Source organism: Chlorocebus sabaeus, chromosome 16 (assembly GCF_047675955.1).
Source record: "Chlorocebus sabaeus isolate Y175 chromosome 16, mChlSab1.0.hap1, whole genome shotgun sequence".
NCBI lineage: Eukaryota > Metazoa > Chordata > Mammalia > Primates > Cercopithecidae > Chlorocebus > Chlorocebus sabaeus.
Window position 1 is genome coordinate 5,041,783 of NC_132919.1, and position 13,133 is coordinate 5,054,915.

The window sequence follows — 13,133 nt, forward strand, 5'->3', positions numbered from 1 at the left end:
TGTGTAAGTTATCTTTAGTTAAATAGTCTGTTCTTTTTTTTTTTTTTTTTTTGAGATAGAGTCTCGCTCGGTCGCCCAGGCTGGAGTGCAGTGGCCGGATCTCAGCTCACTGCAAGCTCCGCCTCCCGGGTTTATGCCATTCTCCTGCCTCAGCCTCCCCAGTAGCTGGGACTACAGGCGCCCGCCACCTCGCCTGGCTAGTTTTTTTTGTATGTTTTTTTAGGAGAGACAGGGTTTCACCGTGTTAGCCAGGATGGTCTTGATCTCCTGACCTCGTGATCCGCCCATCTCGGCCTCCCAAAGTGTTGGGACTACAGGCTTGAGCCACTGTGCCCTGCCAATAGTCTGTTCTTTGCAGCCTAAAGCATCCTGACGAATACACTTCAGTTATAAAATTTATTGCTGGTAATGCCAGTGCATTTCCTGAAAACAATCTTGTTTGTATTGCAAAGATCAGATAGTAATTATTATAAGGAAAATTATAATCCACTGATTTGTGGTATGTTTTCAAGACAGAGTCTCACTCTGTCGCCCAGGCTGGAGTGCAGTGGCACGATTTTGGCTCACTGCAACCTCCACCTCCCAGCTTCAAGTGATTCTCCTGCCTCAGCTTCCTGAGTAGCTGGGATTACAGGTGCCCGCCACCATGCCCGGCTAATTTTTGTATTTTTAGTAGAGATGGGGTTTCACTATGTTGGCCAGGCTGGTCTCAAACTCCTGACCTCAAGTGATCCTCTTGCCTCGGCCTCCTAAAGTGCTGAGATTACAGGCGTGAGCCACTGTGCCTGGCCAAGCATCAGTTCTTAAAACAGTTAAGGTGGCAGAACAGGAGTTCTTTCAGAATGACGATTTTCAATGTGGGTATTTCAACATCATAATAGTCATCTTCAGGTTCAATATAGCTTAGGATGGAAACTATCTTCTTCTTTCTTTCTTTTTTTGGAAACGGAGTGTCACTCTGTCGCCCAGGCTGGAGTGCAATGTCATGATCTCAGCTCACTGCAACTCCGCCTCCCATATTCAAGCAATTCTCCTGCCTCATCTTCCCAAGTAGCTGGAATTACAGGTGCCCGCCACCACGCCCGGCTAATTTTTTGTATTATTAGTAGACCCGGAGTTTCACCATGTTGACCAGGCTGATCTCGAACTCCTGTCCTCAGGTGATCCACCCGCCTCGGCCTCCCAAAGTGCTGGGATTCCAAGCATGAACCATCACACCCGGCCCTTATTTCTAACTTTATTTATTGATGAGTATGTATTCAATAGGTGACGGGGTTTCCTGTGGTACTGGAATATACAAAAAGATCCTATGAAATCTTGATATATTTAAATCTGTCATCCAAACTGGTAACAATTTCCCTAGTAGAAAACTTGGCTTTATTATACGTTCCCAGTATAAAGTCTCAGACAAATTACTCATGTTGAGAGAAAAAAATTTTTTTTTTTTGGTCAAACCGATTGATAGATTTTCCATGAATGTTCAACAGTCAATAAATATTGCCTACCATGTGACAGGCTTTGTGCTGGATATTGGGAATATAGCAGTGAGACAATTTCCATCCCAAAGGAGCCCCCAGATTAGAATGGAGAATGGCAAGTAACCAGGTAATTATAATTATAATATAGAATAATGATAATACAAAGGGAGAAGTAGTTCCATAAGGCCAAGTATGGGAGCTGTGAGAGCTCAGAGGAGTTCATTGATTCATCCATTCGACCCAATTGATTATTCAACATATTTATTGAGCATCTACAATGTGCCTGGGTACTGTGCTAGGAACAGGGAAAACAATAGAGGAAAGAAGGACATATCCCCTGCCCTCATGTTGCTTTGGGTCTAGTGGAGGAGAGAGACAGATACGCAATAATTATAACATGCTAATGCTATGAAAGGAGAGCATCCAGGAGGCACCAACCCACGTTGGGTCATGAGGAAAGGGTAGCCGAGATGAAATGGGAAGGATCCAAAGGTGGGGAAGAATGTTTCCTACAGAGGAATAGCGCTGTGCACAGGGGCAAGAGGGACCATAGTGAAGGTCATTTTATTATTATTATTATTATTATTATTATTATTATTATTATTTGAGATGGAGTCTTGCTCTTTTGCCCAGGCTACAGTGCAGTGGTGCAACCTAGGCTCAGTGCAACCTCTGCCTCCCAGGTTCAGGTGATTCTCCTGCCTCAGCCTCCCAAGTAGCTGGAATTACAGGCATGTGCCACCATGCCCGACTGAGTTTTGTATTTTTAGTAGAGACGGGTTTTCACCATCTTGGTGAGACTGGTCTCAAACTCCTGACCTCATGATTCACCCGCCTAGGCCTCCCAAAGTGCTGGGATTACAGGTGTGAGCCGCTGTGCCTGGCCTGTGAAGGTCATTTTAAATGGCTGGAGCAGAAAACTCGGGCGGAGTGGAGGTTGCAAGGGGGTGGGGAGAGAAGAGTTTGGCAAAAGATAATCAGTGACCAGATCCTGACAAATCTTGTAAGCCATGTTAAGGGGTTTGGTCTTTTTCTGGGGTTAACGGGCAAAGAGAAGATTTAGGCAAAGGAACAAAGTGGTCAGATGTTCACTTTAGCAAGTCCCTGGGTGCCATGTAGAAAGTGGACTGTAGGTGAGATGCCAGAGGCAGGGGAATAGTTGCGGGGGGTGGGGGGGGGCTCTTGTTCTCTTGCAGGTGCTGGCAGTGATCCGTCCTCAGAACAGTGATGGAGAGACGTGGACTCATTGGAGAACCACGTGGGAGGCACAAGTAGCATGGGGAACTCTGGAAACAAAGCAGTGTGGGGAGAAGGATACTGGTTTCTGACTTCAGCAACTAAGAAGATAGTAGAACACAAGACATTTGGGACTGGAGGTAGGTCATCAGTTCCTTTTGGTGTATGCTGAACTTGACGGGGGGTCTGTGGGGCAGTCACAGGCAGATGTCTTTGAGGCAACCCCACTGGAACTGGAGAGAAAGAGCTCAGCTGAAGTCAGAATAGAGGGGGCAGCCGGGCACGGTGGCTCACATCTGTAATCCCAGCACTTTGGGAGGCTGAGGCAAGCGGATCATTTGAGGTCAGGAGTTCGAGACCAGCCTGGCCAGCATTGTGAAACCCCATCTCTACTAAAAACACACAAAAAATTAGCCAGGTGCGGGCGTGTTGGCACACACCTGTAATCCCAGCTACTCAGGAGGCTGAGGCAGGAAAATCGCTTGAACCTGGAAGGGGGAGGTTGCAGTGAGCTGAGATTGTGCCACTACACTCCAGCGTGGGTGACAAAATGAGACTCGGTCTCAAAAAAAAAAAAAAAAAAAAAAATGGAGGGGCCCACTGAGCTCATGGACACTGGTGAGATCACTCGTGAGTGTTGGAGTGTTGGAGGCAGGTAGGCAGAGACACAGGGACAGAGCCTGAAGAAGACCAGCATTGAAGAAATGCTTTAGAAAGAGTGGGTGGCCCCAAAATGAGATGGAGACAGGAGGAGAACCAGGAGAGGGTGGCGTCCCAGAAACCAAGCAAGAGTCAACATTTGTCTCGTATTTCTTTTTAACTTTTGTCACAGGCATGGAGGGTTTACAGAACATTTGTAAGAAGCAAGCATGTGTTTGAAACACTCCAGTCCTTTGGCTTATTTTTGTTCTATAATTTGGGAAGAGTCCTCTCTTTGGCTATACCAGAGTCCCGTAAGGCCATAGTTAGAGAACTGCTGGCCTAACATAAGGAGGGTTTATTTATTTATTTATTCTTATTTTTTGAGATGGAGTTTCACTCTTGTTGCCCAGGCTGGAGTGCAATGGTGCATTCTTGGCTCACCCCAACCTCCGCCTCCCGATTTCAACCGATTCTCCTGCCTCAGCTTCCCGAGTAGCTGGGATTACAGGCATGCGCCACCACGCCTAATTTTGTATTTTTAGTAGAAATGGGGTGTCTCCATGTTGATCAGGCTGGTCTTGAACTCCTGACCTCAGGTGATCTGCCCTCCTCGGCCTCTCAAGGAGGTATTAATAGCAAGGTGGAAGCCTTCATAGAGTCTAGAAAGAGAGAACCAGGGAGGAAGGCCAGGTCCCCAGTGTTCCAGTGTTGATTGAGGGAGAAAACTTGAAAATAGGAGGAACGCATTTTCCCATCTCTTGAGGGAAAGTTCCGTCTGAGAGTCACTCTCAGGCTTTTCCAGGTCCACAGAGCTCTCTCTGCAAGCCTGTTCATTTGCCAGATTTCCCAGAGGTTGCTTAGAAACCAGAATCTTGTGAGTATAGTGAGAATGAGTCAAGTCCTAGGGCTCTAACAGATCAGCTGGAAGGAACTGATGAGGTCTAAGAGCATATAAAACTGACTCGGGCCTCGTTGGCCCCATTAGGACACTTGTTTAACAAAACATCAGCCCACATCCCTGGCATCTCATTGGCTACAGCACATCATACTGGACCTTCTGTCTCCTCCCAGATGCCCAGGGACAGTGATCTGGAAGGAAGGGGCTTGAGGCTGTTTTCATAGAACTTGAGGAAGTACTGATGAAAATGATGGACAGGCCAGGCACGGTGGCTCACGCCTGTAATCCCAGCACTTTGGGAGGCCAAGGCAGGCGGATCACAAGGTCAGGAGATCGAGACCATCCTGGAAAACACGGTGAAACCCTGTCTCTACTAAAAATACAAAAAAATCAGCTGGGCGTGGTGGCGGGTGCCTGTAGTTCCAGCTACTCAGGAGGCTGAGGCAGGAGAATGGTGTGAACCCGGGAGGCGGAGCTTGCAGTGAGCCGAGATCGCACCACTACACTCCAGCCTGGGCGACAGAGCAAGACTCCGTCTCAAAAAAAAAAAAAAAAAGAAAAGAAAATGATGGACAGGGGATGTTAAGCCCCCTGAACTCTCATCTTGAATATGCCATTGGTATGTGCCCCTTTTCTTTCCTGTTCCCTATGATTTTTCATGGGGGAAATCTGTTTTTCCTGTAGCACCCCCAACACACCTATTGCAAAATGATGCTTCTCGGTGTAAATCAGAAGGTAACTTTTGTCCTTTGTCCATTGTTACAGTATAACTTGCAAGCACAGGGCAAAAACACAGGGTAAATCTCTGTGGTCAAGTTGGCCTATGTCATATAAAGGCACTGGGGTTTTCTGGGTGTCTAGGTGGGGAGGGTTCACAAGAGTAAAAGGTACTCCCTGCCCTTGCAAACTTGCGAGATGTGGTATGGGAGCCTGGGCACAAGAGCACTCAGCTGTAACTCACCCATGGCCTCACATTGCAGGAGGTGGGTGGGGTGAGAGGGTAAAGACCAGCATGCTTGGTGAGGGCCTTGCTGGGGATGGGAGCCTGGGAGGGTCTGCAACACCAAATGCAGAGATTTCAGATCACTCAGAACCATGCAAACCAAAGGGAATGAAGGGGGAAAGAGTGCCAAGAAATGAGTAGTTTCTCACAGGTGGGAGCCATGGAGCCCCATGGTCCTTCCCGTGGAAACTTCCCTCAACAACGCAAGGCTGACCCCTCTAAGTCCTCAGAGCCGAGCACCCATGTCTCTCCTCTGGCTGCGGTCGTCTGATTGCCGGGGTGCCTTCATCTAAGGTTTGGCAAGTGCTTTATCTTAGAGAGCTTCATAAAATCACCACTGGCTCTCAGGGCCCAGAGACCTACTGAAGTTAACCATTCTTCATTGTTTTAAAATAAGTCGTGTGAACCCTCTTCAGTTTTGTCAAAAAAAAGAAATGGCTGTTTCAAAATGATGCTTTTCAGTATTTGCAGGGATTTCAACATCGTCATAGTCATCTTCAGGTTCAATGTAGCTTGGGATGGAAACAGTCTTCTTATTTTTAACTTTATTTACCAATGAGTATGTAGGTGGCGACTGACTTGGGGTTTCCTGTGGGGCTAGAATACACAAAAAGTTCCTTAGATGCAAAGCTATCATGTGTTTTTATATTTTTGACGCAGTGGCTCAGTGTGATTTTCACGTTTCAGTGATCTTCCCACTTCTAGTGGGCCAGATCCCCATTTTACAGAGGAAATTCAGATGCAGATCTGACACAGTCTCCGGATCACCCAAGTGAGTAAATGGAAAATATTAGTCAGACATCTTGACTCCCGTATCTTTGCCTAAGACTGCCCTGCATGGAAACCATGAAGCAAAACCTTAGAAAAGAAACAGACCAGGTCAGGTGCAGGAGCTCACACCTGTAATCCCAGTACTCTGGGAGGCCGAGGTGGGAGGATCACTTGAGCCCAGGAGTTCCAGACCAGCTTGGGCAACACAGGGAGACCTCGTCTCTACAGAAAAATTTAAAAATTAGCTGGATGTGGTGGTGCACGCTTATAGTCCCAGCTACTTGGGAGGCTGAGGCAAGAGGATCTCCTGAGCCCAGGAGGTTGAGGCTACAATGAGCCATGATCACACCACTGCACTTCAGTCTGGACAATGTAGTAAGACCCTGTCTTAAAAAAAAAAAAAAAAAAAAAAGAATGGATGAAAAGAAACAGACCAGAGCCCAGTAGTCATGAGTGCTGTTGTGTTACAGATCCTAATTTTCACAAGGAAGTGAAATAAATCATATTTCCTTTTTGGCACATCCCTTCCAGTGACTTACACTGTTTTCCAGGACTCTTCGTAATTGCTTATGTACAAATCTCTCTGCTAAGAAGAAAGGGGATGGCATTATTTTCAAAAGGTGGAATTAGTACAGAACAGGTCCATAGGAGGCCAGAGGTGGTGGCTCATGCCTGTAATCCCAGCCCTTTGGGATGCTGAAGTGGGCAGATCACCTGAGGTCAGGAGTTCAAGACCAGCCTGGCCAACATGGTGAAACCCCGAATCTACAAAAATACAAAAATTAGCTGGGTGTGATGGTGGGTGCCTGTAATCCCAGCATCTCAGGAGGCTGAGACAGGAGAATTGCTTGAACCCAGGTGGTAGAGGTTGCAGTGAGCCTTTATAGCATCACTGCACTCCAGCCTGGGCAACAGAGTGAGGCTATGTCTCAAAAAAAAAAAAGAAAAGAAAAGAAAAGAAAAACAAAAAAACAAAAAGAACAGGTCTATAAGTAATAGAAGGATGATGAAACAGCTTGAAACAGCTCAGCTCCATCTTTGATGGGGATAGGAACTGCCTCTCCCACAATCTCATCATTTCCTAAGAAAACCTGAAATGCCACTATTTGCAGAACTCTGCAGTTTGACAGACCCGAGTTCATGTTCAGGTTCCAGCACTCATTAGCTGTGTTACTATAGGTAAGCCACTTATCTGTGCCTCAGCATCCTCATCTGTCAAAGGGGAATAAAAATGTACCTGGCTTGGGCCGGGCACGGTGGCTCACGCCTGTAATCCCAGCACTTTGGGAGGCCGAGGTAGGCGGATCACCAGGTCAGGAGTTCGAGACCATCCTGGCTAACACAGTGAAACCTGGTCTCTACTAAAGACACACAAAAAATTAGCCGGGCGTGGTGGCAGGCACCTGTAGTCCCAACTACTCAGGAGGCTGAGGCAGGAGAATGGCGTGAACGTGGGAGGCGGAGCTTGCAGTGAACCAAGATCACACCACTGCACTCCAGCCTGAGTGACAGAGCGAGACTCTGTCTCAAAAAAAAAGTACCTGGCTTGTAGAGTTGTTGTGAGGACTGAATGAGCTAATACCTGTAAAGTGCTTAGTGTGGGACCTGAAACACAGCGCATGCTCAGTAAATGGTAGCTAATATTGTTTATCTAGCCAATCAAAATATTTTTCTTAAGTATCGACTAAGCCTCATGCCCTGCTCTAGGTAGTGGATAAATATGAATAGTGGTGGACAAGAAAGGTTCCTGTTTTCCTGAAGTTTATACTCCAGTGGAGGAGATCAGTAATACACAAATGAACAAGTAAATAACACAATTTTGGATAACTGTCAGTTTCATAAAGGAAATTAGCAGGACTACTTTAGGTTGAGTGGTCAGAGAGGGCCTCTTTGAGGTGGTGACTTTTGAGCTGACATCTGAAGGATGAGGAAAATCCAGCTATGCAAAGAGCTTAAGGAAGAACATGCCAGTCAAAGGAACCAGGCAGAGTTTTTCTGATAGGAAGTGAGAGGGGTCTAGTGACACCCCATGTTTCTTTCTGTTTATGTTCCAAGCTGGAATCTGAACATGAATTTACACATTTATATCAGGATATTGGGGGCGTTGGTACTTATTCTGCCCCTTTTTTTCTTTTTCTTGTTTTTTTTGAGACAGGGTCTCACTCTGTCATCCAGGCTGGAGTGCAGTGATTTGCTATCATAGCTCACTACAGACCTTCTAGGCTCAAGCGATCCCCCAACCCCAGCCTTCCAAGTAGCTGGGACTATAGGTGTGCGCCATCACGCTGGCTGATTTTTGTAAAGATAGGATTTTGCCATGTTGCCCAGACTGCTCTCAGACTCCTGAGCTCAAGTCAACTGTCCGCCCTGGCCTCCCAAAGTGTTGGAATTACAAGCATATGCCGCTGTGCCTGGCCTCTGGCTCTCTCTTTTAAACAGGATGCTGGTTGGGTGCGGCGGCTCATGCCTGTAATCCCAGCACTTTGGGAGGTCGAGGCAGGCGGATCACTTAAGGTCAGGAGTTCAAGACCAGCCTGGCCAATATGGTGAAACCCCATCTCTACTAAACATACAAAAAATTAGCTGAGTGTGGTGCTGTGCGCTGATAATCCCAGTTACTCAGGAGGCCAAGGCAGGAAAACAGCTTGAACCTAGGAAGTAGAAATTGCAGTGAGCCGAAATCACGCCACTGCACTCCAGCCTGGGTGAGAGAGCAAGACTCTGCCTCAAAAGTAAAATAATCAGGATGCTGAATCTATAAATCCTAGTGCTCAGACTGAATGTTTGTGTCCCCCCAAAATTCATGTGTTCAAGCCTTAACCCCCAGTGAGGCTATATGTGGCCATAGGGATGAGGCCTTGATCCAACAAGATCAGTGTCCTTGTAAGAAGAACACCAGAAATCTGGCTCCCCGACGCTCTTCCCCAGCTTGAATGCACCAAGGAAAGGCCATTTGTGGGGACATAGCAAGAAGGCACCTGTCTGCAAGCCAGGAGGAGAGCCCTCACCAGAAACCTCACAGAAATCGGCCAGCACCCTCATCTCGGGCTTCCAGTCTCAGAACAACGAGAAAACAAATTTCTGTTGGGTAAGCACCCCAGTCTATGGTATTTTTGTTACAGCAGCCTGAGCTATCTAAGACACCTTGATAGGGGCCAGGCGCCGTGGCTCACGCCTGTAATCCCAGCACTTTGGGAGGCCGAGGTGGGTGGACCACGAGGTCAGGAGATCGAGACCACAGTGAAACCCCGTCTCTACTAAAAATACTAAAAAAAAAAAAAATTAGCTGGGCGTGGTGGCGGGCACCTGTAGTCCCAGCTACTTGGGAGGCTGAGGCAGGAGAATGATGTGAACCCGGGAGGCGGAGCTTGCAGTGAGCTAGTGAGCCGAGATTGCGCCATTGCACTGCAGCCTGGGTGAGAGAGTGAGACTCCATCTCAAAAAAAAAAAAAAAAAAAAAGACACCTTGATAAACTTGTTATCCTACCCTAAATGAAACTGCTACCAGTAAAATATACTTACAGGAGTCTTCTAGAGAAGGCCAATTCCTTGGTGGCAGAGGCGGTAATTGAACTGGCGACTCATTAAGAACATTCCTAGAGAGACAGAAAGAGAGAATCAGTGTTTGATTTAGGCCATGTCTGTTCCCAGCAGATTTAAGAGAAAACATCAAGGAAAGTGAATGGGTTGAACATTCAAATCTTGGTCCTTACGAATCGGAAGCAGTTCCTTTCCTTTGTAGGTCCTGGATCCCATTTGTAATTGGCACCCTAATGAAACCGTTTCCTCTAGCCCAGGAAATGGCTGAAACTGAGGGGAAGGAAATAAAGTGCTACAATTCAGAGCATGGAGCATACCTTCCTGGTTCACCTGAGCTGATTTAGGAGTGGTAGGCACCAGATGTATTTCTATTTGCAAAACAGATGAGCTAGGCATGGTGGCTCACGCCTGTAATCCTAGCACTTTGGAAGGCTGAGGTGGGTGGATCACCTGAGGTCAGGAGTTCCAAACCAGCCTGGCCAACATGGTGAAACCCCGTCTCTACTAAAAATACAAAAATTAGCCGGACATGATGATGCTCACCTGTAATCCCAGCTACTTGGGAGGCTAAGGCAGGGGAATCGCTTGAACCTGGGAGGCGGAGGTTGCAATGAGCCAAGATCATACTACTGCACTCTAGCCTAGGCAACAGAGCGAGACTTTGTCTCAAAACAAACAAAAAAACCCAAAAAACAAAAAACAGATGAACTCCTAAAACAGAATGTACACACACCTTGAGACCACATTCCCACTACTGGGTCTACAGCCTATCGAAATGCTCACATATGTTCACCAAAACATGCATTAGAATGTTCAGAGCAACACTATTCATAACAGCTCCAAATTGGACACTACCTGTGTTAGTCTGGGTTGTCCAGAGAAGCAGAGACACATAAAATTTGCCATCATACAACCCAAATGCCCATCAGCAGTAGAATGGATAGATTAATTATAGTATAGCGACTGGGCAAGGTGGTTAACATCTGTAATACCAGCACTTTGGGAGGTGAAAGTGGGAGGACAGCTTGAGCTCAGGAGTTTAAGGGTAATACAGGGAGACCCTGAGCAACACAGGGAGACCCTGTCTCTACAAAAGAATCAAAATAATTAGCTGGTTATAGTGGCATACACCTGTAGTCCCAGCTACTCAGGAGACTGAAGCAGGAGGATCACTTGAGCCCAAAATCTGAGGTTACAGTGAGCTATGATTGCACCACTGTACTCCAGCCTGGTTGAGCGTGAGACCCTGTCTCAAAAAATAAATAAATAGTGGTGTACTCCCACAGTGGAATGTTCTATAGCAACAAGAATGAATAATCTACAACCACACACAATGAATCTCATAAAAATGATGTAAGCAAAAAAGCCAAACACCAAATAATATATACTGTATGATGCCATTAATAGATTGCATAAAAACTAAAAAGCTGCCTGGCGCAGTGGCTCACACCGGTAATCCCAGCACTTTGGGAGGCCAAGACGGGCAGATCATGATGAAACCCAATCTCTACTGAAGGTCTCAAACTCCCGACCTCAGGTGATCCGCCCGCCTTGGCCTCCCAGATCTGGGATTACAGGTGTGAGCTGCCACACCTGGCCCCCGTTGTATTCTTTTAAAAGGCAGTATTTTAGTCACCTGTCTTATTCCTGAAGGGGATCAGAATTGATGGAGGCAGGGGGAGTCTTATTTGCTGGATCCCTGAAGCTACAGTCAAAGGCATTTTAGAAAAGCATAGATTTAACAATGTTTTGTATACGGTGTCTCACTATGTTGTCCAGGCTGGTCTTGAACTTCTGGCCTCAAGTGATACTCCCACCTTGGCCTCCCAAAGTGCTGACATTACAGGCATGAGCCACTGCACCTCGCCCCAAGAGTAAGTTTTGTTTTAGATAGTGTGTATATTCCAAAGAAAGGACTGGCTCTTGACTGGCTCCTGGGAAATAATGTCTAAACCCTTGGAATAGCCTCCCTAATAAGAGTGTCTCCAGCCAGGCATGGTGGCTCATGCCTGTAATCCCAGCACTTTGGGAGGACGAGATGGGTGGATCACGAGGTTAGGAGTTCAAGACCAGCCTGGACAACATGGCGAAACCCCATCTCTACTAAAAATACAAAAAATTAGATAGTCGTGGTGGCGGGCACCTGTAGTCCCAGCTACTTGGGAGGCTGAGGCAGGAGAATGGCATGAACCTGGGAGGCGGAGCTTGCAGTGAGCCCGGATCACGCCACTGCACACTAGCCTGGGTGACAGAGCGAGACTCCGTCTCAAAAACAAAAAGTGTCTTTGAGGCCAGGCATGGTGGCTCACACTTGTAATCCCAGCACTTTGGGAGGCCAAGGTGAGTGGATCACTTGAGGTCAGGAGTTCCAGATCAGCCTGGCCAACATGGTGAAACGCCGTCTCTACTAAAAATACAAAAATTAGCCAGGCATGGTAGCGGGTACCTGTAATTCCAGCTACTTAGGAGGCTGAGGCAGGAGAATCACTTGAACTTGGGAGGCAGAGGTTGCAAGGAGCCGAAATCACGCCTTCGCCCACAAGCCTGGGTGACAGAGTGAGACTCCGTCTCATAAATAAATAAATAAATAAATAAATAAATAGTGTCTTTGTATATCTGGGAGCCTTGGGCCGCACCAGATAGTTTATGTTAATAATGTGGTTTATGGTGAATGCCTGTTTTTGTTTGCCTGGGGCCCTGGGCCATGTTTTCTCAATTTGATAAAGCTAAATGCAGGTATTCTGTGCCTGCATGACTAACTGCCAGTAAAAGAAAAACTCTGTACTCCAAGGCTCAGGTGAGCTTCTCCAGTCAGCAGTGCTTCACATCTGTTACCACACATTGTTACTGGGAGAACTGGGGCTATCTGTGAGACGTCACTGGGAGAGGACTTGCCTGCTTTCCGCTCGACCCCACACTACCTGCCTTTTTCATTTGCTGATTTTAATCTGTATTCTTTTGCCATAATATACTGTAACTGTTGAGTAAAATAGCTTTTCTAGGTCCTGTGAGTGCTTCTAGTAAATTCTCAAGCCTAAGGATGGCCTTGGAGATCCTCAATGCAGATATTGGCCATAAAGCCCCAAACAGATCACAAAACACAAAAGTAAAGTGGATGGCATCTTTTCCTTCAGCACAGTAGCTTTCGGAGCACTATATTTGGAATCCACCAAAAAAAAAAGAAGTATAGACTAGGCGTGGGGCCCAGAACACAGAGTCCAACCTGTGACCTTTGTCAGAACAGATGAGAGTAGGCTGGGCCCGGTGGCATGTGCGTGTAATCCAGCTACTTGGGAGGATGAGGTGGGGGAATTGCTTGAGCCCAGGAGTTTGAGACCCACAGGAGTTTTAGAGCTGCCCGGGCAACATAGCAGACCCTATCTCAAAAAAAAAAAAAAAAAAAAAAAAAAAAAAAAGAGGCCAGGTGCAGTGGCTCACATCTATAATCCCAGCACTTTGAGAGGCCAAGGTGGGTGGATCATGAGGTCAGGAGTTTGAGACCAGCCTGGCCAACATGGTGAAACCACATCTGTACTAAAAATACAAAAATCAGGCAGGCGTGATG

The 13,133-nt window shown here is 46.8% G+C and overlaps 1 protein-coding gene across 1 annotated transcript in view; it reads right to left on the bottom strand.

Moving 5' to 3' along the window:
- Window positions 1–2,650: 2,650 nt before the first annotated feature.
- SCIMP (SLP adaptor and CSK interacting membrane protein) overlaps window positions 2,651–13,133 on the bottom strand; it is a 28,854-nt gene continuing 18,371 nt past the window's right edge. The window contains exons 4-5 of the mRNA XM_073004620.1: window positions 9,551–9,624; window positions 2,651–5,854 (exon numbers count right to left, since the gene is read on the bottom strand). Of these exons, the coding sequence (XP_072860721.1) occupies window positions 5,679–5,854; window positions 9,551–9,624 (250 nt within the window). The 3' untranslated portion in view covers window positions 2,651–5,678. The remainder of the gene's footprint in view (window positions 5,855–9,550; window positions 9,625–13,133) is intronic.